Source organism: Prunus dulcis, chromosome 5 (assembly GCF_902201215.1).
Source record: "Prunus dulcis chromosome 5, ALMONDv2, whole genome shotgun sequence".
In the NCBI taxonomy this organism is placed as follows: Eukaryota; Viridiplantae; Streptophyta; class Magnoliopsida; order Rosales; family Rosaceae; genus Prunus; species Prunus dulcis.
The window spans coordinates 17,399,704-17,424,738 of record NC_047654.1 but is presented as its reverse complement, the minus strand read 5'-3'; the positions used below and the strand labels follow the sequence as shown (position 1 = coordinate 17,424,738).

At 37.6% G+C, this 25,035-nt stretch overlaps 6 protein-coding genes and 1 non-coding gene across 9 annotated transcripts; 2 read left to right on the top strand and 5 right to left on the bottom strand.

Annotated features, from left to right (window-relative positions):
* Positions 1-389: 389 nt before the first annotated feature.
* Positions 390-2,316, bottom strand: LOC117627053 (transcription repressor MYB4-like). The gene is made up of 3 exons (XM_034358938.1): positions 2,151-2,316; positions 1,675-1,804; positions 390-848 (listed from the first exon to the last, which is right to left on the bottom strand). Exons 1-3 carry the CDS (start codon positions 2,278-2,280, stop codon positions 437-439), a joined length of 672 nt encoding a protein of 223 aa, XP_034214829.1. The 5' UTR covers positions 2,281-2,316; the 3' UTR covers positions 390-436.
* Positions 2,317-4,156: 1,840 nt separating this feature from the next.
* LOC117627051 (actin-interacting protein 1-2) lies at positions 4,157-7,722 on the top strand. Of its 3 annotated transcripts, none has more exons than XR_004585709.1 (7): positions 4,167-4,688; positions 4,812-4,973; positions 5,081-5,267; positions 5,489-5,911; positions 6,059-6,466; positions 6,881-7,287; positions 7,479-7,722. XR_004585709.1 is itself a non-coding variant. In XM_034358935.1 (6 exons), exons 1-6 carry the CDS (start codon positions 4,297-4,299, stop codon positions 7,136-7,138), a joined length of 1,830 nt encoding a protein of 609 aa, XP_034214826.1. In that variant the 5' UTR covers positions 4,157-4,296; the 3' UTR covers positions 7,139-7,722. The 3 variants fall into 3 exon arrangements, 1 of the variants encoding a protein (XP_034214826.1); XR_004585708.1 differs by having other exon boundaries at positions 7,373-7,722; XM_034358935.1 differs by having other exon boundaries at positions 4,157-4,688; positions 6,881-7,722.
* An 86-nt stretch (positions 7,723-7,808) lies between these two features.
* On the bottom strand, positions 7,809-10,703 carry LOC117627052. The gene is made up of 7 exons (XM_034358937.1): positions 10,298-10,703; positions 9,984-10,053; positions 9,645-9,700; positions 9,390-9,465; positions 9,235-9,271; positions 8,339-8,453; positions 7,809-8,259 (listed from the first exon to the last, which is right to left on the bottom strand). Exons 1-7 carry the CDS (start codon positions 10,588-10,590, stop codon positions 8,019-8,021), a joined length of 888 nt encoding a protein of 295 aa, XP_034214828.1. The 5' UTR covers positions 10,591-10,703; the 3' UTR covers positions 7,809-8,018.
* Positions 10,704-12,841: 2,138 nt separating this feature from the next.
* Positions 12,842-15,820, top strand: LOC117627723 (beta-glucosidase 44). Its single transcript, XM_034359930.1, has 11 exons — positions 12,842-13,302; positions 13,404-13,462; positions 13,654-13,729; positions 13,815-13,886; positions 13,976-14,063; positions 14,161-14,413; positions 14,488-14,603; positions 14,746-14,963; positions 15,085-15,116; positions 15,222-15,324; positions 15,404-15,820. The coding sequence occupies exons 1-11, from the start codon at positions 13,056-13,058 to the stop codon at positions 15,679-15,681; spliced, it is 1,542 nt and encodes a 513-aa protein (XP_034215821.1). The 5' UTR covers positions 12,842-13,055; the 3' UTR covers positions 15,682-15,820.
* A 158-nt stretch (positions 15,821-15,978) lies between these two features.
* On the bottom strand, positions 15,979-16,139 carry LOC117629425. Its single transcript, XR_004586087.1, has one exon. It is a non-coding gene; the product is annotated as a U1 spliceosomal RNA (small nuclear RNA).
* Positions 16,140-16,314: 175 nt separating this feature from the next.
* On the bottom strand, positions 16,315-20,132 carry LOC117628406 (exonuclease 1). The gene is made up of 12 exons (XM_034360856.1): positions 19,874-20,132; positions 19,712-19,748; positions 19,444-19,618; positions 19,267-19,345; positions 18,749-18,793; positions 18,457-18,606; positions 18,212-18,326; positions 17,778-17,860; positions 17,526-17,623; positions 17,333-17,425; positions 17,006-17,235; positions 16,315-16,895 (listed from the first exon to the last, which is right to left on the bottom strand). The coding sequence occupies exons 1-12, from the start codon at positions 19,949-19,951 to the stop codon at positions 16,360-16,362; spliced, it is 1,719 nt and encodes a 572-aa protein (XP_034216747.1). The 5' UTR covers positions 19,952-20,132; the 3' UTR covers positions 16,315-16,359.
* Positions 20,133-20,800: 668 nt separating this feature from the next.
* LOC117628082 (alpha-dioxygenase 2) lies at positions 20,801-24,206 on the bottom strand. The gene is made up of 10 exons (XM_034360449.1): positions 24,059-24,206; positions 23,703-23,963; positions 23,421-23,570; positions 23,202-23,335; positions 22,902-23,115; positions 22,585-22,730; positions 22,145-22,372; positions 21,678-21,880; positions 21,323-21,566; positions 20,801-21,225 (listed from the first exon to the last, which is right to left on the bottom strand). Exons 1-10 carry the CDS (start codon positions 24,152-24,154, stop codon positions 21,000-21,002), a joined length of 1,902 nt encoding a protein of 633 aa, XP_034216340.1. The 5' UTR covers positions 24,155-24,206; the 3' UTR covers positions 20,801-20,999.
* Positions 24,207-25,035: the final 829 nt, after the last annotated feature.

Sequence of the window (25,035 nt, the reverse complement as noted above, 5' to 3'; positions counted from 1 at the left end):
TTGTATACGTACGATTAACTTTTTTCATCTCACTGGATAATTAATGGCAGAGATACGGCTAGCTAGTACCCCTCTGCCTCCTCTTGCATATATTTGGTCAATACGAATCAGATATGTACGGTAAGTTTGTCGTCTACATATATATACGTAACAACAGCTATATAGTATTTGGCAGATATATCATGTGCATGCCAAAAGTAGTCGGTAACTCTTGCCTTCTCCACACACTGACGGACTGACTGACTGACTGACTGACTATAGCTTCAAACCGAAAGTAAGCCATTGTCGAATTGCGTACACAATTTATACTAGTCAACACTAGTCACTATAGTATAAATCCACGCGTCCAATCCAAGCAAAGCACCAATGTTGTCTAAAAGAAGAGGAGCCCTGGAAGGTCATCGTGGTGGGTGGGAGGGACGGATACGTTTTACTTTCAGATATCAGATTGCTGCCTCTCTCCCACAGCCAACTGGAGACTTAGAGTGAGGTCAAGATTTAAGTCAGGCAAACAGCAGCTTTTTTTGCTCATTATAACACCTGTTTGAAGTTGATTACCACCGTTAATACTCATGGAATCCGAGACGTCCACCTCATCATTATGATTAGGCGCACGCTTCTGATCCGTCCTCGTCGCAGGTGGCCTAAATAATATTGGATTTCTAGCATCAGGCTGCAATAGTAGTGGTACCTTGTTGTCGCGGTGATGGGATTTTTTCTGATCAAGAGCCGTACTAGTAGTAGTAGTGGTACCCATCTTTACTAGCTTTTTCCTTATATGGGAGTTCCAGTAATTCTTCACCTCGTTGTCTGTCCTTCCTGGCAGTCTTCCTGCTATCAATGACCACCTAAATTCATCCAATATCATAATTATATACATCCATGTTAGTAAAGTTCCTTTTATTAGATTCAGTTTCCATAATCACTTAAAGCCAATCGTTTTTTCATGGTATTACCTAAATTAACTTACTATTTATAACAATAAATAGTTATATGTAAAGAATGCTAGTTTTTTTTCTTTTTTTTTCTTTTTCATTCAGTTTGTGCCTCACACATAAAATCTATGTATTTAATGCAAAGTAACGATATTTTGCTTGTAATAAAGAGAATAAAGTGTTTTGAACACATTAAATACGGGTGTTGCTATTTAGACGATATTTACTGAAAATATTGATGACCACATCTCTAATATAGGTGGGTTCCACATACACTGATGAAGTGGAATACACGTAGCTAATATTCCTCAACCATCAAGTAACATTTTCCCATATACGATTAGTGTAATTACATATACATGTGCAGATTTTCTCTTATGCAGAAATTCAAATGTTATTACTGTGCGGATGCTATGTATTTTCTACTACCCTTCATACTTTCCTCCATGTTTACAATGGCGTATGCACAATAATAACGTCCTGAAAGGGGAAGAATTGTGTATATATATATATATATGATAGTAGGCATATATTTATACACATGTATTTGTAATGTTGTGTTACTGTAGCTGGCTAGGTATATTGAAAAGCAAATTAAGTATGATTGTTTCGTAAATCGATTAAATTACACCATAAAACTCTCTATATAGCTAGGTTGCTTAGGCAATCGTGTTATTGGGGAGTTAATTTTGGGGAAGGGGTTATGGATTGAGATTAGAGTAGTTTCATGTATATATACCGGTTCCCGAGGAGTGCATGAAGCCTGATGATGAGGTCCTCTTCATCTTCTCCAAAGCTTCCGCGTTTAAGATCTGGTCTCAGATAGTTTATCCATCTCAGTCGACAACTTTTACCGCAGCGTCGCAAGCCTGACCATAATCAACAATATTTTTCAATATATATATATATATATATATGTATATGTTTATGTATGTACATATTACAACTGTAGAAAGAAGGAAAAAGAAAAAGGAATCTACTACCAACATGTATCACCTCTTTTTCCTCGATTGAATTCATTCATCCGACAATAATGATCAATTGTCAATTTCATACATATATATCAGTAATTAATTGTTGATATCTTATACTTTTGCATATGTAATTATGCATACAGTTTCAAAGATAATACAACCTAAACTCTGATCGAGTAGTAGTAATCGAAGAAATTGATGATTAAGAAGATATATATATGTAGTAGTCGTAGTAAATTACCTGCAGCCTTAGGAAGGGAATTCCAACAACCTTCCCCATGTTTTTGGATGTAATCAATGAGTTTCTGATCTTCTTGCTTAGACCATGCTCCTTTAGTTATCTCTGTCTTCTCACAGCAAGGCTTCCTCATTGGGTACAAACCCTAGCTGAGCTTGTTATAGAACAATAGTAATCGGATGATGCAATTGCATGCAGCAGTAGAGTTAATTAGGATCGATATATGAAAATTAGTTATGGATGATATTCAGAGAGAGAGAGAGAGAGAGAGAGAGAGAGAGAGAGAGAGAGAGAGAGAGAGAGATTGTCTAAGCAAGGCCCCATGAATCCAGGATATCGGTAGAGCAACAGGAATATATAATGATATTTTATAAAGGAATTTGGGTGTGGGTGAAGAAGGTCAGGGGGAAGGGGGATTATATTATAATCTGTAGTGTTGAAGATGGTCAAGTTGTCTCCAAGTTGACATGGACTGGTTGTTTTTGAATTTTAGCCATGTTTTGATGTGTCTCCTGTGAATGGCAAAAATGTGCATGGTTTGGTGAGGTGAGAAATTGAGAATGTGCACCACTTACCTTTGACCTTTGTTTCCACCAGCTAACCCAATTGAGTGGGTAGGCCCCAACATTTTAAGTTCTCCAACGTCAGCATTAAAATCACACCTCTTTGGTTTCTTTAATTTAACAAGTCTTTTCACTACTGCTGGTGCTTTCTGGTTTGTCGTTGTACTAGTAACTAGACGGGAGACAGGCAATGACCAAATTTCAAGGATTTGTACGTAATTTATTTCCTTTGTCAGGAAAATCGACCCATATACATGTAGAGCTCAGTCTACTAGTCGGGACAATACTTTACGACTTCACTACCAAATAATTTATTTCAGTTTACAATTACAATTAGCCACGCACGAGTTTCAGTTAATTAACACACAAAGCAATGCAAGTCATGTTTACGAATCACTTCATGTCGGCCTTATAATTAGCTCTTAATTAAATAGAAAAGTTGCTAGTTTTAGGGTTTTCTCTTTAAATAGACTATATATTAGGGGTAGATATCGAGACTTAAAAATTAGAATATCTCGTCGCACCAGATAAAAAAAATCGTATTGACTAAAAAGTCATCAAATTGACACCGATTCAAACCGGTTTTAATTTCACACTTTATAAAATTAGTCTAGACCAATTGCCTATTTTTTATTTTTTTTTAAATTATTTAAGTCCAACGTTAAATTTCTAATCCCATAATTAATATTTCCCCAAACCCAACTTTAAAGCACATTTCTTTTCTAGGCTCAATCATCTATCTTTGTATGAAATGGGATCATTTGTGAAGTTTTAAGCCCAAAAAATAAAATTTTAGTTTGAATTTGTAAAAAAAAATAAAAAATAATATATGGTCTAAAATCGAAAAAAAGAGAAACTGCAGCCGAACTGATTTAAACCGAACCAACCAATATCGTAGATTTTTTTTCCAAAATCGGACCGAACTGCACAAATTAAATAGTACTAGTGTGAGGTGAAAATGAGACCGGACCGAACTGCTCCCACCCCTACTTTATATGAATATTTATATAATATGTCATGCTAAAATAAGCTTATTTATAAAAACCTGTTGTAGTTTTTACAAGAAGAAATTCAATTTGGTAACTCAAAAATAAATCTCAATCCTTCTAATTACAGTTTTATTATTTTTGTGCGAAAAACAAAACAAAGAAAAATATAATATTTTTTTTAAAAAAAGAGAGTTGGGGGCTTGCGTGGGTATGGTTTCACAGTCGTCTCATACCAAACAAGACTTGGACTCGACAATCAGGCCCTGTTACCGGGTTGGGCCAGGTCTGGACAGTTTTATTGGGTCTGGCTTGATCATGCAAGCACGCACGTATAAAGGATTAAAAAAATAAAAGTAAAAGGGAGGAGACAGAGACAATCTTTCTTCTTGGATCTTACGTCTCACACACTGACACGTGTCCTTGTCTACTTTTCCTTTTGAACATTTCCAAAACTCGCACTGAGCACTGGCCTTGATCAGGAGTTGCTGACCACGATCGCTTCTCTCATCAGTCTCTTGACACACAACACAAACCCCACCACCTATAAAAGCCGCGAGCTTTCAAATCCGCCTTCTCGCTTTTCCCAAAATCCCCAAAATGACCCAACTCACCGAGGCCTACGCCTGCGTACCGTCAACGGAGCGAGGCCGTGGGATTCTGATCTCCGGCGATCCCAAATCCGACAGGCTCCTCTATACCAATGGCAGATCCGTAATTATCATGAATCTTCAGAATCCTCTCGACGTCGCCGTTTACGCCGAGCACGCATACCCCGCCACCGTCGCCAGGTTCTCGCCCAACGGCGAGTGGATCGCGTCGGCCGATGTCTCCGGCACTGTCAGGATTTGGGGGACCCACAACGACTTCGTTCTGAAGAACGAGTTCAAGGTCCTCTCGGGTCGGATCGACGACCTCCAGTGGTCCCCTGACGGAATGAGGATCGTTGCTTCTGGTGAAGGAAAAGGAAAATCCTTAGTTCGCGCATTCATGTAAGCGTCATCCTTCTCATTTTTCATATTTTAAACTATAAATCGGGTTTCTCTTTTTGGTGGATTTTCTGGCCTTTTGTGTTTGGTTAGTGAGAAGTTGCTGGAATTTGAATGATTGAATAGGTGGGATTCGGGCTCGACTGTGGGGGATTTTGATGGGCACTCGAAGCGAGTTTTAAGCTGTGCGTTTAAGCCAACAAGACCCTTTCGCATTGTCACTTGTGGAGAGGATTTCTTGGTCAATTTCTACGAAGGACCGCCCTTTAAATTCAAGCTGTCTCACAGGTTTCTTCATTATTTATCATAGCAACTACTTGAGGCCTCGATGTTTGTGTTACCGTACTGACTCGAAGTTTTTCCCTTTTTTGTTGTTGTTGTTGTTTGTATGTTAGGGATCATTCAAACTTTGTGAATTGTGTGAGATTCTCTCCAGATGGAAGTAAGTTTATCACTGTAAGCTCAGATAAAAGTGGTATTATTTATGATGCAAAGACCGCGGAGAAGATTGGAGGGTTTTCCTCTGAAGATGGCCACAAAGGCAGTATTTATGCTCTTAGCTGGAGTCCTGATGGTAAACAGGTAAAGTTGAGATTGTTATTTTCTACCCAAAGATTTTGTTAATTTAATTGCTTATTGGACATTATTTAGATACAGGGGATTTCATGTAGGCCTAACCAAGTGTTATCTGCTGAACTGAACTCTATTATAAGGATCGCTGCTTTTTATATTTTATTTTCTCTGTATTGTAACATCTTTCATCACTGCTTGAATGTGCTGATCAGTTCCAATTAAAATATTAGGTTCTGACTGTGTCTGCTGACAAATCAGCAAAAGTATGGGAGATATCCGAGGATAATAATGGGAAGGTGAAAAGAACATTGCCTCCTCCTGGATCAGGTGGAGTGGATGACATGCTAGTTGGGTGTTTATGGCAGAATGATCATCTTGTTACTGTTTCACTTGGAGGCACCATTAGTATATTCTCAGCAAGTGACCTTGATAAAGCCCCGCTGTTGATATCTGGACACATGAAAAATATTACGTCGTTAGCTGTTCTAAATAGTGTCCCAAAAGTTATATTGTCTAGCAGCTATGATGGTCTAATTGTTAAATGGATTCAAGGCGTTGGATATGGTGGAAAATTACGAAGGAAGGAAAATTCTCAAATAAAATGTTTAGCAGCTGTTGAAGAAGAAATCGTTTCATGTGGATTTGACAACAAGGTGACTAGAATTTTATATTCTTTTAGTCTCATGCAATTTGATGGTTTCTACTTTACATTTTTATTTCGTAGGAATTTTTTTATAGTAAATTTAGATTTCACTTTATCTCAGTTTCTTTCCTCATGCATATTTCTCATAACTACCCAGGTTTGGAGAGTTCCTGTCCACAGTGATCAATGTGGAGATGCAGAGCCTATTGATATTGGCAGTCAGCCAAAGGACATAAGCCTTGCCCTTCAATCTCCTGAACTTGCTTTGGTTTCAACTGACACAGGAGTTGTCATGCTCCGTGGCACAAAAGTAGTGTCAACTATTAACCTTGGGTTTACTGTGACTGCATGTACTATTGCACCAGATGGAAATGAAGCCATCGTTGGTGGGCAGGACGGTAAACTGCATATGTATTCTATAACGGGTGATACACTTAAAGAAGAGGCTGTCTTAGAGAAACATCGGGGGTCTATTTCTGTCATACGCTACTCTCCTGATGTTTCAATGTTTGCATCTGGAGATTTGAACCGAGAAGCTGTCATCTGGGATTGTGTCTCGCGAGAGGTAGTGTGCTCATTGTCCTCAGCTACTGTTTATCATCTCATCATTCTAACACCATTGTTCTGGTATTATTGTCATTTGCGGTTTGAAAAGGATAGAAAAAAATTGTCTTTTTCTCCTAGTCATGTGTTTATGTGTGTCCATGCATGTGTGTGTAGAATCTGTAGATGTGTGCATCAGTCCATTATCAGCTGCTGTTCTTTGTTTAACCAAATTTAGTCAAAACGCATGAATAGACAATCATGTGAGGCAGTAAGTTGTTGGTTCTTTATATAAGTGTGCCTTATTTTAATTCGATGATTACAAAATCTCTCATGTAAATGGAGAGCTTCAGTAACATGTTTCTAGAGGCCTGGTTGTGATTGTTGCCTTCTTATTAATGTTGAACACCTTGCATTTTGACACATTCTATCCCAGGTCAAGCTTAAGAACATGTTGTACCATACTGCCCGGATAAACTGCCTTGCTTGGTCTCCTGATAGCAGCATGGTTGCAACTGGGTCTCTTGACACGTGTGTCATTATATATGAAGTTGACAAGCCTGCATCAAGCCGTATAACCATTAAGAATGCTCACTTGGGTGGGGTGTACGGCTTAGCTTTCACGGATGAGCACACTGTGGTAAGCTCTGGCGAGGATGCATTTGTTCGTGCTTGGAGGTTGACTCCGCAATGAAGAGATATGGAGGCCTTCGCGGGCATATGAAGGCGACAATAAGAAAGTTGGAGTTCTTGCTCGGTTTTATGGGTTTATATTTTTGTGAGCTTGCCATCTGATAGAAGGATGAGAGGGCTATTTTCCATGAATTGAAAAGTATCAAGAAGGTAAACCAACCGTTTCTGTTGTCTGGTGTGTTACAAACGGCAACTCATAAGCTATTGTCTTATTCCATGACTCATGACCTTGCAGCTTGGAGTAGGTGGTGATTACGTGTGATGTTTTTCTTATATGTCTAGTTTGGCCATTTGAATTTTGCAAAGGTTGAACCAGATATCTTTGCTTTGTAAACTTCCAGAGTTTTGAACCATAGAAATCATGGCGAGGTAGCCGCAGGCACAACAATCTTGATCGTGGACATGACTATCAATGCAGAACCAGAAGATCAAACTGAATTTCAGCTGTTTTTTTTTAATGAAACCTTTCTTTACTAGCTTTTTATGTGAGGAAAGTCCCAAGTCTCAAGTATTTCTTTGTTTTGTAATTACTTTTATATATGGTATTTATATTTTATTATTTCTTCTGTTTGCCAATTTGTTACACATGGTGAAATTTGTTTTTGTTGTCATTGTTTGCTTTTGTGAACAATGGGTTTGGACAGTTGGTGTTAAGGTATATTGTAAGCAGAAGAACAAAGGAGTGTTGTACGATATTCTTCGTCTCCAATATGAAAACAAGTTGTACATAATTAACAATGCTGGCTCCTGTAAACCAACATGGAAATATGACGGCCAAAAAATTTGAGATAGTAATAGCATACAGCCCTCTGTGCTAATGAATTGTGAAGCACAAACCATGGGAAAAGCAAGGAAACAAACAATTAAACGAAGCTACACTTTCAGAGTTCATCGTGCATCAATCTTTCTAGAGGTTCCTCTACTTTATGAACTGCATTGTCATAGACCTGGGCATGATTTAAGACATCTTCAACAGCTCCAGGTCTGAGTTCTGCTCGCCCACCCATACCAGCCTTAATGGCAGCTGTGACCTGCCTCTGCAACGCCAGTAGACCAACACGCTTTGAACCCACATAAAGAACCGCACAAGAAAACAGGAAAATTCCTAATACAAGTATCACCCTGTCCAGATACAAGTCAACATGAGACTCTGCATATATACATAATAGTTATACTACAATGGAAATCTTCTCTTCTAAACCTGTCAATGACATCTTGTCGTTGCATAGTGGAGAGTAGGTTTCTGGTTCGCATCAACAATGAACGGTGTCCCTTATATTCACTTTCAGCCTTCCGTAGTACTCCAGTAGAGTCCTCTGCATAATCCAACATATATAGAGTTAGTCTGGCTCAGGAAAATATCCTTTTCAAATCAAATGTAAGACGAACATTCATGTTTCAAATATCGCATACAATCATACTTTGCAAGTAATGTGTCAGAAAGATAGTCCTAAAACGGAGCTAGATCAATGTCATATACCAGATGTGTCTTCATTGACAACTTCTAAGACACATTGTGAATAGCTAAACCAGAATAAAGTAACATGAGAACGCTCAGAGAACTTTGGAACATGGGTAGTACGCTAGATCAGATGAGGTACGGTGCCTTGAGTACATTGATGTTCTCTCTCAAGAGCAGTGGGCAAGGCTATGAACTATTAGCAAGAGACATAAGGTGCTGAGAGCTAATCATAAGCAGCTCAACATATTACATCATTCTCATAGAACAAAATGTCTGCCAGATTCCAATGTTGAAACAATTTCATAGAGCAGAGGAAGTTAGAGCTGAGCTGTTATCCATGATTCTAATTGATCTAAAACCTTAGATTTCCATGGTCAATCTGTATAACTATTAACTAGAGGGCCCCAAGACAACAAACGAATTCTGATGATTGGAGTAGGTCGAATTCTCCATAAATATCTATATTTAATTTTTTTCTCCTTTTATTTCTATGACGTACCGCTTTAAAACACAATCCAGTATGAAAGTCAAACTCAGTGTTACAAGATAAGCTGTTCAAGAAAAGTCATAAAAATTGCAGTGACACGGTCTCAGCAAGGGAAAGATTGATTTGATGTGTAACGAAGGGAACTCACCAAAAGTCATGAGTGTGCCTGCAGTTCTTTCCACCTCCTACACAAATAAACAAGAACACCAAATGTTGCATCCCATCAAAAAAGAAATTCATGCTACCATCGCATAAAGATGTATTAATTAGAATAAATGGAAAATACAATGTAGAGCGACTAACCTGAACCATCAGCTGACGAGTGCGGCGAAGGCTCTCTGTGATGCTTTCTGCGGCAGATGTCATTCCAGCCTTTGTTCTAGAACCAAATGATAAATTAAATTCTCTAAATAAAAAATTCATGTAAAAGTATGAGAATACCGTATTCATGCTCATAAAGATTTTTCCCCAAGTTAAAGATGATATGTAAACCAATAAAAGCATACATAAACATGAATACTATTTTACCGAAAGCCGTTTAGAATAATTGATACATACTGTAAGTTCCGTCGACGAACTGTGGACTCTTCTCCACCTCCCAAAAGAAGTTCTCTCTGCAACAAACACAGCCAAATCAATCACAATTTGCTCCAAATATTTTTTTTTTCTTTCTCAATAACACATTACATAAATAAATTTCTAGACGGAACTTCTTAAGCTTATTATCATTAAGAAGGAAATTACAGCAACTATCTTATTTAGCTTATTATCATATAAATAGTTGAGCATGAAGATAATATGAATTAGTGAACAACCCTGATTTCACAATGCTAATGAGAAGCAGCAATGTGGAAGACAATAAACTAACCCAAATTAGTGCAAAAAGGAATTAATTACCTCTTTCTGAGCAGCTTTCCTCATGTTATCCTTTGCTTGCAAATTGGCATTCCTCATACTCAACCGCAAACTGATCAGGAAGACCACAAAACCCAGCGTTACCAAAAAATTTAAATATTAAATTCAAGTCAGCTTTAATTGGTTGCAACATATTGCAATATAACTAAATTAAGAACATTCAAAATTAGAATATATTGCTCTTTAATTCGTGATGAAGTTTCACGATTTCAACAATTTCCTGATTTCTGCTCTACGTTTTCAAAAAATTTCTCGGCAACCAAATAGACAGGGCTGGGAGCATAAAATTGAAATACCTTTGGGATCGGTTCTTCCAGGACTCAAGCAAGTTCTTGGCTGACTGGACCTGATCGTCGGTGGGCAACTGAGGGGCAAACAGATCGAGCTTGAACTGCAATGAATTAAGCAACGCCAAGCCGTCTTGGGCGAGCCCGTTCATTCTAGGCAGCGAGTCTCTCTGCGTCTCCGCAATTGTAACTCTAGGTGATTTACCATACTCCTCTATTGCCTTTATTTGCTCTACCACCTTACCGTACGTTTCGTCCCACTCCTTCTTCACCTTCTCCACTTCCTCCTCTACCTTGTCCATCTACACTTTACAATCTGTTTCACCGGAATCCTTATGGAAAATCGGGGAGGGCGATCACCGTTTGGTTTCTGAGAAAATGTCGGAAATATGAGATTTATTTATTTATTCTAGTGTTGCCCGCCTCTTTTTATTTTTTTTGGGGTCTGATTTGGGCCGAACGCTGAGATCAACAGAAGTCAGATGACCCATGAATTATGATTCATGTGCAGGGTACTATGAGCCCAATACATTACGAATCTAACTATTGGGCCTTTCTACTCACACACAAAGTACGATAGAGATGTCTTATACACTAATTTTGAACAGCGTAATGTGACTTTTTAGTCATAGCAATTTTCCAGTTTTATTATTTTTGGTCTTATTGATGTAGTTTTAAATTCAATCAATTCAATGACATGTTACAAATTCAGTCAAATTCTTTTGAATTCCGTTAGGTTTTGAGCTTGACGTTTGACATATATAATTAAGAGTAATTTGACAGAATTTATGACCTTATAGTCGAATTTAAAATTACATTGATAAAATTAAATTTTTTGAAATTATGAGAAGCAAAATAATAAAAAGAGCTAACTACCGGAATAAAAAATGACTTTTTGGAACCCCACAATAAGCAAATAATTGAGCAAAGACTATTTATTATCTTATTGTTATTTCGTCGGATTTCTTGGGTCGCAAAGACTTGGGAATTTGATAGTGAATTATTGAAGTATCAAGTAGCAGGCTCGATAAGTTGTCTGTTACAATCCAAAATTCAAGTTCACGTGACAAAGACATAATTCACGTACTTTTCAACAACAATTGGGTCTGCCTGCGTGCTTTCAAAATGGACCACCGTAACATCACCGATGTAAGAACCTGTGTGGCCCAAATCCTGGACTTTGTCATTGACTTGGCAACACCAACACCAACACCAAGTCCATAGATTAATCTACATGATGCCCTGTTAGATAAATTCAACGGAAACCATAAAAATCCAGAAAATTAAAATAATGTGAAATCCAAAGGAGAGAATGAAATATTGCATACAAGAGACACGGACAGAGGGACCATAACTTTATGTAGCTTTCAAGAATAAAATAAGAAAGAAGAGAGAAGGGATAGATGGTTCATTCCATTGGTCTAATCCCAATGAGATATTGTCATACAATGGATGGAGCATGGATCAACCCTACCTAATTAGTGGTTACTTGGGAAAACCAATGAAATTATTATTTTTCCCAAATCGAAGGCAAAATAATTATAATTACTATTTTAATATAAAAATGCATTATTATTTGTTGTGAATAAATGAGATCTGAAATGACAAAAAAAATATAATAAAGGAAGCATTTGTCACGTCAATTAGGTTCTCAAAGTTTATGTAATAATGAAATTGAGATCTCTAAAGGGGTGCTGCCTGCCACATGACGAAATGATGAATATCGACTTTTGACTAAATCATTTGTTTAGTAGAAAATCTTGACGAAAATGAATATTTTGAAGCTACTCTACTCTAATATCCTTCTATGAGATTTCATGATTTCAGATCGTTATAGAATGACAAGAACACATAGCTCCAGAATAAATTGTGCGGTTGCTGCTGCCGACGCATGAGAAAAAGACATTCCAACTTGCCCAATTTACCCAGCCTTTTTTTATTAGTAAATGAATGACAAATCGTGTGCATAATATTTTATTGTTGCCCTTAATCAATCACTGTCAATATATTGAGAGTGGGCAAACTCAGAGCCATCCGATCTCTTCCTATCAGTGCCAAATAGGTCGTAGGAGAAAAACAGGTCTCAGAGCCGGTTACAATGGTGGACAATCTAAAGACAGAAGGCGGAGACGGAACGCACTCTCGCCCAAAGACTCCATAAGCTGACGACTGTGAAGTGCTCGGATTATGTTCTAATTAAACCAGATATATTACGCATGAATTTGTCTGTCATGCGCAAAGATAAAAACTTATCTGAATACTGTATAGATAAAATTCACACGTGGAACTTACTTGTACGGATAACTTTTACGTGAATTATTTTCCATCTGTGAAATTACCACATATGGAACCTAACATGTATATTTTACATCTGTGAAATTACCACATATGGAACTTAACATGTATATTTTTTACAGTAATAATCAACTAAACTTTGCAGATGCCCTTTTCTTGTTGGATGGTCCCATCCCATCCCACGTAGGGGTGGTGTAGAGGTACCCCCAGCCCCAGCCTCAGGCAAGGACCAGGTGTGCGTGACTTGTGATGTGATACCACTCCATTTCCATTTCCAATTTTTTGTACGTTTCTTTTAGGAAACTCGTAAAAAATTATATTATTATTCTGCTCACTGCCCACTCTTCTTTATCTATAAAAACACCACTCTCCTCTCCACTTTTCATATCCACACTGCACTGTGCTCTCTCTCTCTCTCTCTCTCTCTCTCTCTCTCAGTTTCCTTTTTACCTTGTGCTGCTTTGTGTTTAAGATGAGAGCCCCATTGTTGTTGCTTAGTCTTCTTCTTGTTATCCAGTGCATCGCGCATGCAACTGAGCACAATGAAGCTCCAGTCCTTGATCCAGAGAGTCTCAATTTGGACACCGGTGGGCTGAGCAGAGCCAGCTTCCCCAAGGGCTTTGTCTTCGGAACGGCGACTTCCGCTTATCAAGTCGAAGGCATGGCCCACAAGGAGGGTCGTGGCCCCAGCATTTGGGATGAGTTTATTAAAATTCCCGGTACTCAATTTTAATTAATTCCACTTCTTTTATTTTTACCAGTTAATTATAATTCAATTTATTTATATTTGTATCTGAGATTTTATTTTTTATGGATATAGGAATTGTTGCCAATAATGGTACAGGAGAAGTCGCTGTGGACCAGTATCACCGGTACAAAGTAAGTTTTTTTTTTTTTTTTTTTTTCAATTCTCAGGAAAAAAAAAAAAAAAAGTTTGGTTTTTTCAAAGAAGATAGAGGACCGTGAGCCAACAAGTGCCACACATGCACAGACATAGACAGACAATCTACAAACACTTTATTATTTCTGGTTAAAAATATGAAAATGAAAAACTTTTATTGTTGTTACAGCAAGATGTTGATCTCATGGCAAATCTAAATTTCGATGCCTATCGGTTCTCAATATCATGGTCCAGAATTTTCCCAGGTAAATCATCCACTCTCTTTTTAATTATGTCACTTTTATTTTTAATTTGTTGATTTAATTCTTAATCTATGTATGTATAATGTAGATGGTACTGGGAAAGTCAACTGGAAAGGAGTTGCATACTACAACCGGTTAATTAACTACTTGATCAAAAGAGGTAATTAAATTATGTAAATCAAAACTTATGCAACTAATTAATTCATATCATTTTGTGATTTGATTCTTTTATGTGTTTTGTTTTTGCAGGCATTACTCCCTATGCAAACTTATACCATTATGATCTTCCCCTTGCACTCGAGAAGAAGTACTTGGGATTGTTAAATGACGAAGTAGTGTAAGTGCTATGACACTATAACTCAGAAAATCCATATCATATTTTCTGCTGCCCTCAGAGAATTAAATGGTCTGAGATGTGCTTCTAAACTTGGCAGGAAAGATTTTGCTGACTATGCAGAGTTTTGTTTCAAGACATTTGGAGACAGAGTGAAGAACTGGATGACCTTTAATGAGCCTAGAGTGGTGGCTGCTCTTGGCTATGATAATGGTTTCTTTGCTCCGGCACGGTGTTCCAAAGCATATGGAAACTGCACAGCTGGAAATTCATCCACCGAGCCTTATATCGCTGCTCATCATTTGATTTTATCACATGGAGCTGCAGTTCAGAGATACCGTGAGAAGTATCAGGTCAGAGAAACATTGACCTCAACTTGATTCTTGAAATTAGTTTTGTTCTTAAATTTGCTGCTTTATGTTTTCAGAAGGTACAAAAAGGAAGAATTGGTATTCTCTTGGATTTTGTTTGGTATGAGCCTCTTACCAGATCAAAGGCTGACAACTATGCGGCTCAGAGGGCCAGAGACTTTCATGTTGGATGGTAAGAAAACTTAATTAACATGGCAAGCACATGCTTACACGTTCGTTTTATGTTAACGAATTCGATGCATTCTTATCCTATTAACGAATTTTATCAGATAAAATTCACAACTGACATTGTGAGATTGGCTTTTAACTAACAGGTTCATCCATCCCATTGTGTATGGAGAGTATCCAAGAACAATCCAAGAAATAGTTGGTGATAGGCTACCTAAGTTCACCAAAGAGGAGGTTAAAATGGTGAAGGGCTCAATGGATTTTGTTGGCATCAACCAATATACTGCTTACTACATGTACGACCCACATCAATCAAAACCAAAGGTCTTGGGGTACCAGCAGGACTGGAATGCAGGATTTGCTTGTAAGATAAAGATACATACATACATACAGTCTTTACCTATAGATATGTTGTGATACAAATAATACATAAAAATGCTCATCTTATTTTCTTAACCATTCTGTATCTCTCATGCAATTTTCAGATAAGAAGAATGGAGTGCCTATTGGTCCTAGGGTAATTTACCATCCAATCCAAACACACGTTACTTCCATTCACTTAAAAAGCATTATTATGAACTCACTGGTTTAATTTGACATGAGATGAGCTGAACATCTGCAGGCATATTCTAGTTGGCTCTACCAAGTACCGTGGGGTTTGTACAAAGCTTTAACGTACATAAAAGAACATTATGGAAACCCACCAGTGATTTTATCTGAAAATGGTAGAGGATCTTCTCATTTCTTCTTTTTTTCGTTTTGTTTTGTTAGAAGATGATCAATTGATTTGTTGTGATTTTGCAGGCATGGATAATCCTGGCAATTGGACACGTGCAGAGGTATTGCACGACACCACAAGGATCAAGTTCTACAAGAGCTATATGATTCAGCTGAAGAAGGCAGTTGATGAAGGAGCCAATGTGCTGGGCTACTTCGCGTGGTCATTGCTCGACAACTTTGAATGGAGGTTGGGATACACTTCAAGATTTGGCATAGTCTATGTTGATTTCAAAACCCTCGAGAGATACCCAAAAATGTCCGCCTACTGGTTCAAGAAGCTACTCACCAAAACCAAGCACTAGCTTCTAGTCTAGTATTGTTGGTGGGGAATAATAACAAATGGAAACCCCTCGCCTTATGCTTCTTGTCTGGTATTGTTGATGAACAAAATGTAATCTTTTTCTGTCAATTTAATTAACTAAGAACCTCTTGTTTTGCCAAGTATAGATAATAAGGCCTCGTTTGGGAGAGTCGGATTGGTTTAAAAGATAATCCTACTTTTAGTGATGGTGCGATTTCTTTAATTTTTAAATCAAAGAAACAAGGCCTTAGATTTTTAAATTAAAGACACAGTCACACAAGGTTGAACTAGAGAGTTGAAAGGGGCCGCGCGAACGCAGGCCCCCACTAACACAAATTATGACGTTGGCTCTCCCACTTGGGGAGACCATAGGAGAGCACCCCTCCAAAGTGCAATGGAGGTCACCAACCTAGGCTATGGGCCTTCTTGATCGCCCATTGACCCCGTCCAGGTAAGTGAGAAATCAGGTTGCTTTCCTTGGCTTTTATATCTTCTACTTCCTGCTTCCCTTGCGTGCTTCTTCGATGTGGGATTTAAAAAACACATCCGAAGACACCGCGCTCATGATTTACTCGTAGATTAGCCTTTCAAATATAACAACAGCTCAACAAAAGTGGCCAAAAGTGCCCAAAATTAAAACAAGAGAATAGAAACAATAATTTATAGAGAAATAAAGTAATCATACACGAGAAAAGAAATTCAAGATACTGCTATTTTTATTCCCTGAACTCTTGAAGCTGCTTCTCTTCAACTTCTCATTTTTCACTATCCTTTTTCCCTTGGGAAGCTTAGAGTTTACACTTCCCTGGGACTCTGGAGTTACACACAATATGTCTGAAGACTCTATCTCTGTCACCACTGAAACCTCTTCCCCAATGCTTTCTACATGCTCTAAGATAATATCATTTTTCCTTTTTCTGGAAGGAACATTGTTAACAACTTTAGTTTTGATGTTACTGGGAGAGACATTCAAGGTGTCCGAAATTTCCACCTCAGCTTCACTTGAAACTTGTTTAGTTTTGCTCCCTATTTGATCTGAGTGAACATCATCTTTCCGTTTCTTGAATGGATTGTTGTGGCGAACCTTTAACGGGATGGTGTTGGGTGCTATTGTGCTCTCCACTGTTACATTATTTGTCGATGGCACAATTAGCTTTGCAAGTGCTGCAGATTCATTCAAATACTTATTTTCATTTGAAACAGGATTCTGCCTTTCTGTAGAACAAAAGTTTGGAATTTGAGTCAAAAACAGTAGATTTCATTGTGTTAAACAACATATAAGAAAGCGCAGGTGTGTTAAGTGGGGAAGAATTAAAGAAACTTGCCTGTAGGCCCTGTACTATCTTTCCTTCGGCTTTTATGGGAGGAAAAGCTTACAAAACAGCTATCTTCTGCAGCTACCACAGCAGTCTCAGGTCTCTGAATTTGACCAATATTTTGGCTCTTAATAGGTTCTTGATGATGTCTAGAAGCTGGGAAATGATCAAATGCCTTCATATTTATGGGGTCCAAGTTTCCTTCAGCAATTGCAGTAGCTACTGATGGAGGCATTTCTCTAGTGCAATTTGTAATTGGTCAAGGAAAATAAATGCAGATATGGGGCAAGAACTATTTAACATCGAAATAATAAGAGATTAGGAACAAAAAGATACGGTCCGAGGAAATCAAGTTCTCCATCTAGAGACTGCACAAGCTTTTCTGGAATGGCTTTCATATGTTTGACCTTTTTCTTTTCGGCATCAAATCTACATGGAAGTATAAAAAGGCCAGCAGGAGTCACTACTGTAAACAAATAGAAAAGGCCAGTATATTTGTTACTCAGTATGCTACTTTCATATTACTCACATTTGAGCATGCTGAAAAACTGCAAGTGCTTCTTTGAAACATTTGGGGTAATCTTCAGGCATTTGATTGCCCTTCTGCGATTTCAAAACTGATAGAGCCTGCAAGCGTGCCACCAAGAAATGAAGCATAAGGCATCATAAACAGTTCTAAAATAATAGGAAAATAAATTATAAACATAAGATATTGAGAAAACATGTATGTATACAATTAATAATTATGTTGACATTTTAAGAAGCTGTACTGCGCACTTACACGATCTAAGTTACGATACTTAGAAACCAAGGCATAAGCTTTTGCAATCCCAATACCATGAACAGATGGAAGGAAATCACAGCCTGCCAAGACACACATACCTGTAAAAATGCAAGATTATAAGCTGGTTCATGCCGTGGAAATGCTTATTAGAGCCATTGAGATATGTTCTATCCTCATGACAATAGAAACATGTTTTCAAGACTGTAGCAAGCCTAAAAGAAAATTTTGGTTGGAAAAAAGGGATGGCCCTGTATCAAGGGAACAATACTCAATATCAGTGTGAGGTGCAGAAGTTGCTTATACAAAAGTAATTTATGTTGTGCACATTTTGTTACTGTTTCAGATGATGGTTTATGGATGACGCAGCTACATAGATGTTTTCATTTAAAACATACGCATATAAAAGAGCTCCAGTGTCAGATTGAACTAACCCGTGAATAATTCCTGATCAAAATTTTGGAAGGAAGGTGTACGGCCCACTGGATTAAAAACATTCTCCAGCACCATCTCTTCACCGTTACCATATTGGTCCATCTTAAAGACAACCTGTTTGCAACCAATGCAAATCAAAACAAAAAAACAGCAGCAAATTCAATGATACATGATCAAAATGAAGTCATCAGGAGAGGATTTGACCTCTATCTGCATCATATCAAAATTTCATGGAGATTCTTACAGCTTGGCAACCATATGCCACTAGATCACTATCCTCTGTAATAACTGCAGCAATTCCACCCTTCTCTGCTTCGAGATTGGACAGGAATGCTAGCTGTGCATCAGCCTCATATGGAGCCACTACAAATTCAATATTCTCTGATCTCAGAATCTGAAAGGCCAATAGTGCACAAAATTACTCAGGACTCAGGGTTGGGTTTGAATCCAAGAATAAAAAAAGAAATGAAAAGGCTCTGGTATCATAATTGAATTAGAACTTTGCAGGAAAACAGAACATGCATCAAGTAAAGTACCTGTATTAGTTGATGTGCCATAGATGGAGTTACACTCACTGCCCTCTACAAGTGAAGAAACAAACACAGTAGATACTTCAGATATATACAACATTTAAGAACAAGAAAAACTGATGTCAAAGATGAATTAGTACTCAACATAATGCGGAGAAATTATGATCTCGTAATAGAACCCCAATTTAACTCTGAACACTTTCTATGCCTACCATGTTTTCTGAACTTCCCATAGAATCTTGAGTTAATAGTTTGGAGGAATGATAAATCACGTTAGCTAGTCACGATAATTGTAAGTTTCAAAACTAAGCAATGAGTAAAAGAAGACAAAGTAATACATAAGTCCTAGTGATGTCTTGGGCTCAAAGTTTATGCAGCTCACTATATCCAAGATTCTAAATAACACAAACCCAATTCATTTCTGAAAATGAACTGGCCAGAAGAAGAGCACAAACAACAGTAAATGATTTACGATATAGGATCTAGATATGCAACACACTTGGTGAACAAAATTAAATAAATACCTGGAAGAGCTCAGTGGCAGCTCTAATATCCCCTTCCTTAAATTTTGCCATTGCCAAATCATGATTAGTCTTTCTTCTCCTGAATCAGTAACAGTTTGTGCATTAATAACATGAACACGTTTAAAAAGAAAAATAATAACAAGATGGAGAAAAAAAAGGGGTATTGTGGAAACGTGCCTGTGGCGCTCCTCTGCAGTGGCAGCCTTACATGGTACATTGCCACCATCAAAGACGACTACTGGGGTTATCTTATGGTGACGAAGCAGATTTATTCGGTGCATAAAATAATCTATGTATTTCAATTTCCTTTCGCTATTTGAATTCATACAAAGCTCCAAACTACATGAATATGCTGCAGAAAAAAATAATAACATTAATAAATAGATAAACCAATGAAATCACATCATCCAACTGACCCAAAAGGAAATCGAAGCAGCATGTTTACCTCCTTTGTGAATCCATGAATAGGCGTCGATACCCACCTGCAAATAAATTTACAAAACACTCACATTTCAGTTTGAGAAATAAAATGGAATGATTATAAGAGAGACCCAATTCAGAATCAAACTGAGAAAATCGAAAACTAAAACATGGGATTGCTACTTACGCGCTTGCCGGCATATTTCTTGATATGAATGGGTGAAATATAAGGTTTCATGAATCTGAGAAGATCTTTGATACCCATTTGGTTGTTGCTCCTTCACCTCTGGGTTTAGGGTTTTTCCTTTTTCTATTTTTAGGTTTTCTGGGTCCTCTGATTATTTTTATTATTTTAAATTATAAATTTTTGCTTTGTAAGAAATGAAGAAACGAAGAGCTTAATGTTGAGAGAAAACGGCGGGAAGAGGAGCAAATGGCGAAGTGAGGAGGCAACGACACAAAATTGCAAATTTGATACTGAGAGCTAAACCCAACAGGTCTGTTGGTAAATGCTTCACACAAACCAATGAGAGATGGCCACGTTGGCATGAGGATCAAGAAAAGTTTCTTCAAGTTGAAGTGGCGGAATAGGATTGGTTCGGTGATTTTGGACGGCTTTCGGCTATTCTTCTTTTACCGCTAAATTTGGTTGAAAACTCCCGCGCTTTCTTTTGAAAAATGTTTCGTGTATGAGTTATGCCGAAGCCCAACAATGGAACGACGCAAAAGCCCAATAATCTCCAGGACCCCAAGCGTCCTGTGTGGGGTACTGGGTCGCGTATGAGCTACACAACAACACACCAAAAGTTTTGACCAATAACCGAAGCCCAAATTTACTTTGTTCTTTAAGATTTTGATCCCTTTTTTTTATTTTTTTTTTATTTTAATAAAAACAATAATTTAAACGAGCCCTAAGAGGATGGAGATTCAAACTTGGGTACAAGAGGACATACTCACTGCCTAATCAACTGGCCTAACCATCGTCTGTCCCGAATAAATTTACTTTTATAATTGATTCAAATTTCGGAAGCAATTCAAATTTACAAGAGTTTTAACGGTTAGAAACATGTGATATTATGTGATTAGATAGATTCATCAAAACACACAAGTTGAATAAGATAGACAACAAACTATCTGAGACTGGTATTATTTATTGAGGATATAAACGCCACATGCTTCCTATCCTTCCTATATATACAGATCGGTTTGAGCTCCCATATATTACACAAAACTATCTTGCTTCTTATATATAGCGAAATTGCACTATATATCACAAGATTTCCAAACTCCAGGAACCTTCATGACAAACATAATTATGGAGCTGGTCTCAAATATAAGGGTATATAGCTTTCTGGGTTTGGCTCCCAATCCCATACTGAAAAGGCACTTGAACACTTCATCCATCTTCTTGTCATATCAGGGAAATGCCTATCAATCACATCCTTCAAAGTCTCTGTCTTGTTAACCCATTCAAGGCCTTTCTCTGTGTATGTTTTGGAGTTGAAATTGGTTGTGAAGAAACGATCAGCTTCTAGCCTCCTAAAAGTACATCACCAAATATTCAGACACAAAAACAAAAGAAATGCAGGCATTTTGTTTAATTTGTAAGGTGAGGTTTTGAGCATGTATTATATACCTTGATGCAATAAGTAGAAAGATGAAGAAAGCTGTCTCACTAATGGCAAAGCCCTTTATCTTCTTCTCTGCATGTAGACCCACTTGCAAATCAAGCTTCTCCACATCATCTCCATACACCTCCTTCAGAGCCTCAACAACTTCTTTATCATCTGTCAAATCTTCCCACTTGTTAATAGGAATCATCAGCAGGTTCCTTTTGAACTCGTTGTACCGGGCAACTCCTCTCTCTCTGTCTCTATAAACTAATAACCATTCATGATTCAAGAGTTATGAGACAAATATTCAAACCTCTTAATAAACCGTGTTCTAAAATTAAGGCAAAAGGAGAATTGAAAGCAAGAAATATAGTTTACTTTCTAATGCAGCCATATCAACTGGATCGGCTCTATCTTCTCCATTAACATCATGTGCAATGAGGTTCCTCATCCATGATGGATAATTCCATAATGTGATAGCTCCACATGCCTGGTGACCCATCGATACGAGCATCTGCTCCATTCCAATTGTCGACAGTCTTCGTTCTCCCTCCTTACCCGCCATATCTCTCATAAGCACCCTGTAACATATCAGCAGCCAGTCATGCATATGCTTTCATTGTGGCCTTGCGACATTTAATGAGTACTCTACAATGCAGCACCAAGGAACAAAGTATTAACAGGACATATCAATTCTAAATGCCTATTTTGATATTTGCTTTGCATGAAATGCTAAAGCTAGGTCTTTAAACAGAAACACAAAAGAAAAAGACTGAGAAAACTTCACCCTCATGCTGCCTTATGGAAATACAGAGTGAATTAAGATGGGAAAGACAGATATATACTCTTCAAGTATTGGAGGACATTTGTCTTCAGAAGCTGTAGACTCAATGTCCCTAAGGATGAGTTTATCTGGTAGCAGGGCATGCATTCTGTACACACTTACAAACTCTTCAGTCAGCGAATAGGGAACTCCATGATCTCTGGGCTTCTTTAGGCCAACCAATCCATTAAGTATTGGTCCTAATATATGTCCATGTAAATCTTTAAATCTCTTCCCCAAAAATCCATACCTGCAACAGAAACAATCAATCAAAATCTGATTTTCAATGAATGCTGGGCTGGAAAGAAATAAACAGAAAAATTTGACTGCCCTGCACATCCATGTTGTAACTTAAGCTCTTTCAACAAGAGAAGGCAAGGCAGCCTACTTTAACATTGTTGCTTCCAAATATGATTCATTAAATTGGTTAGATTATATATCTTAATCAATTTCATTATTCACCAGTTGATCCTCATCCCTGCCAGAAGAGTATCAGTCTTTAAGAGCTCTACAGTCCAATCAATTGTGTGGATTTTAGCAATGACAGCTGAAGTGACCAGTCTTGCATGCCTGTACAGCTTCTCATCATCCAAATCTGGGTAATGTACCTAAACAATTTTACAACACATATGATTTACATTGATCAAATCCTGCTAGCAAATGTGTTTTGCAAAGCCAACAGACAAAACAAAATTTTGGGATAGACTCTTTTAGTTATATATATTGACATAAAAATAAGGAAAAAATAAAAGAGAATAATTAAATTAAGATGAACTTACTTTTAGCATATCACATACAGCATTATGTTCTTTGGCAAATAATGCTTGCAGGAGGGAGAAGCCAGCCCAGCAATTTCGAACATCACCGGAGATAGGAATACCATCCTCATCATGCTCTAGAAGGCCATCTCCTGAAATCTTCAACTTTCCATCTTTGAATGTCCTTACTCTTTGCATGCCCTCCATGTTATTCCCATAAATTACACTCCCATCCCTGTTCACCACAGAAATCAAATGCAGAAATTGAACGTTGGACTTAATTAGAGTTACAAAACAAAAAACAAACAGATCAATACTTACCACCAGGGAGTCCTTGCATTCAAGCAATCCGAGTCTGAAGAAGTTGAAGCCGTGGGAACTTTCTTGGTCTTATAAAACTTGAATGATTTCAGAGGGCACCCTGTTGCGATTTCTTCAGGAGCTTTAATTTCCACCTGTACTTCCACAACCAACCATAAAATGAGAATATTCTCTAGCAAGAAATTAATCAATCAATCAAAAAATTGTTCATATATATACCTGCTCAGTGTCCTCCAAATGATCAACCCAATCATGAATCATGAATTGTATCCATGAACAGGCTATCATGTTGAACTGCTTCCCATTGTCTACGAATTTCTTCCTGGCCAAAAGCTTGGAGGCTACAATTGCAGGGTGAGGCTCCAGCAACTGTGCAAAATTAGGACAATTATTTACCACTTAAAATAGAAAAACGGGAGAAGGCCAAACTAACAGAAGAAGCATGCATTAATTCAAAATATGAAGAGAAGAGAGTAGATGTAGTGAAGAGTTAGCCTTTACCCCATAGGGTGAGGTTGAGGGAGGCATGTTGCGACCGAAACAGGTTCCTTGGCTCCCGACCAGATGATCATGAGGGTGATTGCATGTCCCGTCAGCCGTTCGATAGGACAGTCTTTCGGTATCGTATTTCTGACCGTTGATTCTCCCTACATGCAAAAGATTGTAACGCTGGTGCAAGTGCCTTCTGATACCCAAGTAAGCAAGTCCCATGAAAACTGGTAGTCTGTGCCATATTCCCAGCTTGTCCACAAAATGAATAACCTGATTCAAATATATTCATCATGACTTCATTCATATATATATATAAGAGAGAGAGAGAGAGAGAGAGAGAGAGAGAGAGAGAGAGAATAGATTACATAGAAGAACAAGGTGTCAAGGAGAGTCATTTTGGCTACAATAGGCTGGAGTTGGGGATGAACGAAGTTAGAAGAAGAAGAGAGAAAGAAGGCCATATTTGCTGTTTCTATGTATGGAAATGGAATTAATAATATGGTTCTTATTAATTCTTTCTTCTTCTTTTCTTTCTCTGAAAAAAAAAAAAAAGATGCAGAGATGGAGTACTATTATTACTATATGGTGAAAGGTATGTATCAAAGAATTTAAAAGAGACGGGTTCTTGATTGCTGCATGCGCCAACCAACCAGTTACAGCTTACAGCTTATGATCCATCCCCTTTCTTGTCAATGTTCAGAAACTACTCTTCTCTATCTTGTCACTATCTGTATCCTTATATGGAAATGAAAATGAGAAAAGTTGAGAAGTTGAAGCTCTCTCTCTCTGTGATCACCTACTAGTCTACGCCATATCAGAAAGAAATGAAAATAAAATGATTTAAGTTTATGGAATTTCTTACTCAAATTATTTTTGAGATTAGATCATGTGTTACGACTCGTTTATCTAGTATCATGCTATTCATGCCTTATTCTCCCATTCACACACATATATATATATATAGTTGTGCCGTATTTATTCATCTCATTCGCTTACATAATAATAAATTAGGGCATTCTGAGATCGCATCTCATCATCATGTCTGTAAACTATGTAACTCAATAAATTCCACATGATCTTCTTGGCAATAATAAAATTCAATTCTACATAAAATCGAAATCAAATGTACAAAATAAAAATAAATAAATAAATAAATAAATAAATATGCCCCTCGTAACGTATGTAACGTTTCATAAATGCTCATACCTAACTGTATCTGTATGTTTGGTGCATTGCACACGGCTTTGGTCATCTCTCTGTTTCTCTGGGGAATAAATATAAAGAAAATCAGTTTCAGTTGAACTTGAGCATCAGCTTACAATCTTATTACGTGTGTATATTG

Bases quoted from the DNA above. Each gene is read 5' to 3' on its own strand.
- LOC117627053 (XM_034358938.1), bottom strand. From the start codon at position 2,280: ATGAGGAAGCCTTGCTGTGAGAAGACAGAGATAACTAAAGGAGCATGG. The intron at 1,805-2,150 runs GTAATTTACTAC...GATTATGGTCAG, and splicing joins TTCCCTTCCTAAGGCTGCAG to GCTTGCGACGCTGCGGTAAA. The intron at 849-1,674 runs GTATATATACAT...GGATGAATTTAG, and splicing joins CATGCACTCCTCGGGAACCG to GTGGTCATTGATAGCAGGAA.
- LOC117627051 (XM_034358935.1), top strand. From the start codon at position 4,297: ATGACCCAACTCACCGAGGCCTACGCCTGCGTACCGTCAACGGAGCGA. The intron at 4,974-5,080 runs GTTTCTTCATTA...TTTGTATGTTAG, and splicing joins AAATTCAAGCTGTCTCACAG to GGATCATTCAAACTTTGTGA. The intron at 5,268-5,488 runs GTAAAGTTGAGA...TTAAAATATTAG, and splicing joins GGAGTCCTGATGGTAAACAG to GTTCTGACTGTGTCTGCTGA.
- LOC117627052 (XM_034358937.1), bottom strand. From the start codon at position 10,590: ATGGACAAGGTAGAGGAGGAAGTGGAGAAGGTGAAGAAGGAGTGGGAC. The intron at 9,701-9,983 runs GTAATTAATTCC...TGTTTGTTGCAG, and splicing joins GGAAAGCTGCTCAGAAAGAG to AGAGAACTTCTTTTGGGAGG. The intron at 8,454-9,234 runs GTGAGTTCCCTT...TGGATTATGCAG, and splicing joins AGGCACACTCATGACTTTTG to AGGACTCTACTGGAGTACTA.
- LOC117627723 (XM_034359930.1), top strand. From the start codon at position 13,056: ATGAGAGCCCCATTGTTGTTGCTTAGTCTTCTTCTTGTTATCCAGTGC. The intron at 13,303-13,403 runs GTACTCAATTTT...TTATGGATATAG, and splicing joins TGAGTTTATTAAAATTCCCG to GAATTGTTGCCAATAATGGT. The intron at 13,730-13,814 runs GTAAATCATCCA...TGTATAATGTAG, and splicing joins ATGGTCCAGAATTTTCCCAG to ATGGTACTGGGAAAGTCAAC.
- LOC117628406 (XM_034360856.1), bottom strand. From the start codon at position 19,951: ATGGGTATCAAAGATCTTCTCAGATTCATGAAACCTTATATTTCACCC. The intron at 19,749-19,873 runs GTAAGTAGCAAT...ATTTATTTGCAG, and splicing joins AGAAATATGCCGGCAAGCGC to GTGGGTATCGACGCCTATTC. The intron at 19,619-19,711 runs GTAAACATGCTG...TTTTTTCTGCAG, and splicing joins TTCATGGATTCACAAAGGAG to CATATTCATGTAGTTTGGAG.
- LOC117628082 (XM_034360449.1), bottom strand. From the start codon at position 24,154: ATGGCCTTCTTTCTCTCTTCTTCTTCTAACTTCGTTCATCCCCAACTC. The intron at 21,881-22,144 runs GTATATATCTGT...GATATGTTACAG, and splicing joins TGTCCTCCAATACTTGAAGA to GGTGCTTATGAGAGATATGG. The intron at 21,567-21,677 runs GTAAACTATATT...AATGGTTATTAG, and splicing joins TGATATGGCTGCATTAGAAA to TTTATAGAGACAGAGAGAGA.